The sequence below is a fragment of the Terrapene carolina genome, unplaced genomic scaffold (genome assembly GCF_002925995.2).
Source record: "Terrapene carolina triunguis isolate 2854851 unplaced genomic scaffold, T_m_triunguis-2.0 Scaffold17826, whole genome shotgun sequence".
Lineage (NCBI taxonomy): Eukaryota > Metazoa > Chordata > Testudines > Emydidae > Terrapene > Terrapene triunguis.
This window is the reverse complement of record NW_020682177.1, coordinates 1-2,607: the sequence shown is the minus strand read 5'-3', so window position 1 is coordinate 2,607 and position 2,607 is coordinate 1. Positions and strand designations below refer to the sequence as shown.

Here is a 2,607-nt window from a genome sequence, read left to right as displayed (position 1 = left end):
GTGTGTGTGTGTGTGTGTGTGTGTGTGGGGCACAGTGTGTGTGTGTGTCCCAGGTGTGTGTGTGTGGGGGGGGGAGGGTTGTATGCTCTGTATGTCCCAGGTGTGTGCTGTGTGTGTGTGTGTGTCCCAGCTGTATGCTGTGTGTGTGTGTGTGTGTGTGTGCGCGCATGCAGGGCCTGTCTGGCGTTTTCCGTGTGCACGCTGGGCCGGCGTGAGATCAGCCGCCAGGGCCGGTTTCGGGGGCGGCTCTGGGCTAAGGTGGGGGGGAGACGATAGAAATGTCCCCCGGCCCCCAGTGCCTCCATCAGGCTGCCCATCCCAGCCCCCCCCAGCCAGCCTGCCCACCTCCCCCCCTTCCCCGCGCTCTCTCCCGTGCCAGGATGGCGCCCGAGGTGGCGGCGGTGGAGCTGAAAGGCGGCTACAACGAGCTGTGTGACATCTGGTCCGTGGGCATCACGGCGGTGGAGCTGGCCGAGCTGCAGCCCCCCATGTTCGACGTCCACCCCCTGCGGTGAGTGCCAGGGGGCGGGGCCTGCCACGGGGGAGCCCCGCCCCTTCCCAGGTCCGAACCCGCCCCCCTGGACCAGCTCCCAGGGCGTCACACAGGGTCTGCGATGGCTGCGGGGCGCAGGGTGGGACTGGCAGGTCGGGGGGGCAGAGCGGGGCGGCTGGCACGGGGGAGGATCAGGGCCCCGGCTGGGCAGAGCTGAGGGACCCAGGAGTCCGGGCGGCCAGGAGTTGGGCTTGCAGAGGGTGAAGCCAGGAGGCTGCTGGAGGGAGCGAGCCGGCCCCCACCCCGCAGAGCCAGGCGGCCGCGCGGTTTCCCCCTCACTCTGCACAGCGGCTGGGGGGGGGGTGTGTGTGTCTAGGAAGCCCAGATAAGATCAGAGCGCGACAGTCAGTCGGTGCCCCCACGTGGCGCGGTGCCCACAGGCCGCCCTTTCATGCGGCATCTGGATCCTGCCCCCACCCAGGGCTCTCCCTGTCTGCAGGGCCCTGGCTGGTGGGTGCGGGGGCCGAATCCAAGCCAGAAACCGGCCTGGGGTGGAGCTTCTGGGGTGTGGGTGGGGGGAAGGGCACACTGCGTCCATCTGTCCATCCCTGATACAGCTCCTGTTCCTGATCCGCCCGGGGCCACAGCGCACTGGGATGGGCCCATCTACCTGGCCTCCCGGCTCCAACGCTGGCTGCCTCTCCCGCCCCTCGCAGCCTGCAGCACCCCCCTCGCCCTTCCTGACCCAGCCAAGAGCTGGGGCTCTGGAGCCCGCGAATGGCTGGTCCCAGCCCTGCAGCAGGGAGTCCCGCCGGTTAATGAACCTCCCCCCCCACGCCTGGGTCCGGCGCCCCCTTGTGTCCCCGCAGGGTGCTGTTCCTGATGTCCAAGAGCGGCTACCAGCCGCCGAAGCTAAAAGACAAGGCAAAGTGGTGAGTGGCTCTGATCACAGGACTGACCCGAGTCCCGTTGCCTGCTGCCCTTTGTGACCCCCGGGGGCAGATGCGGCTGAGGCTGGGCCGGCGTGGGGGGGAGCCCCCGGGGAGGGGCAGTCCCCTGCCAAGGGTGGGAGCTGCCGGGCCAATCCCGGTTCCAGGGTCCTGGGATCAGGTTCTGCTGGGGCTTGGTGGGTTGTGGGGGAGGCTGGGAGCCAGGACTCCTGGGTTCTATCCTAGCTCTGGGAGGGGAGTGGGGTCTAGTGGTTAAAGTGAGGGTGGTAAGGGAGCCAGGACTCCTGGGTTCTCTCCCTGGCTCTGCCACGGCTGTGCTGTGTGACCTGGGTCAGGTTGGGACCCCGCTCTGTGCCTCAGTTTCCCCTCGGTAAAGGTGAGGGCTGGCCCCGTCCCTGGGCCTGGCCTCCCTGCCCAAGGCCCTTCGGCTTCCCGGTTGTGTCCCCCCAGGACTCCGGCCTTCCACAACTTCGTGAAGGTGACGCTGACCAAGAACCCCAAGAAGCGGCCGAGTGCTGCCAAGATGTTGAGCGTGAGTAGGGAGCGGGCGGGGGCAGGGGGCTGCCCATCTCGGCGTGTGCCGGCAGCCGGTCCCCCCGGGGGGCGGGGGTGGGGGAAGCCGGCTGCCCCCCAACCTCCCCCCGTCCCTCCCTCCTCAGCACCAGTTTGTGGCCCAGCCCGGCCTGAGCCGGAGCCTGACGCTGGAGCTGCTGGAGAAGCTGCGGAACCCGGACAAGCTGCCGCGCTGCTGCGAGCCGGAGGAGGAAGAGGCCGAGGTGAGACAGGCCGGGGGCTGGCGGGGGGGCCATGCTCACAGACTGAGGGGGGGTGTGGGGCCGTGTTGGTGGGACCCCCCCTATTTAATGCCACCCTGTCTTCCCAGCTGCCACCCCCGGTGCCCCAGCGGATCCACTCCACGCACCGGCACGCGCCGGCTGAGCGCAGCAACTCCGACATCAACCGTACGTTCCCCCGGAGCTCGCCGGGACCCCCCCCCACTGGGAACCCCTTCCCCCACTGGGACCCCCACTCTCCGCTGGGAACCCCGCCGTGACCCCCCCGGGACCCCCGTCCCCCGCTGGGAACCCCGCCGTGACCCCCCCGGGACCCTCGTCCTCCGCTGGGAACCCCTTCCCCCGCTGGGAACCCCGCCGTGACCCCCCC

General features: G+C 69.7%; 1 protein-coding gene across 1 annotated transcript; it reads left to right on the top strand.

The window, feature by feature from the left end:
• Nucleotides 1-380: 380 nt before the first annotated feature.
• On the top strand, nt 381-2,405 carry LOC112123020 (mitogen-activated protein kinase kinase kinase kinase 1-like; the record flags this gene model as incomplete). Its single annotated transcript, XM_024221722.1, has 5 exons — nt 381-511; nt 1,363-1,425; nt 1,894-1,975; nt 2,103-2,219; nt 2,327-2,405. Coding segments are annotated over exons 1-5 (472 nt in total), but the record flags the coding sequence as incomplete, so codon positions are not given.
• Between the last annotated feature and the right edge of the window lie 202 nt (nt 2,406-2,607).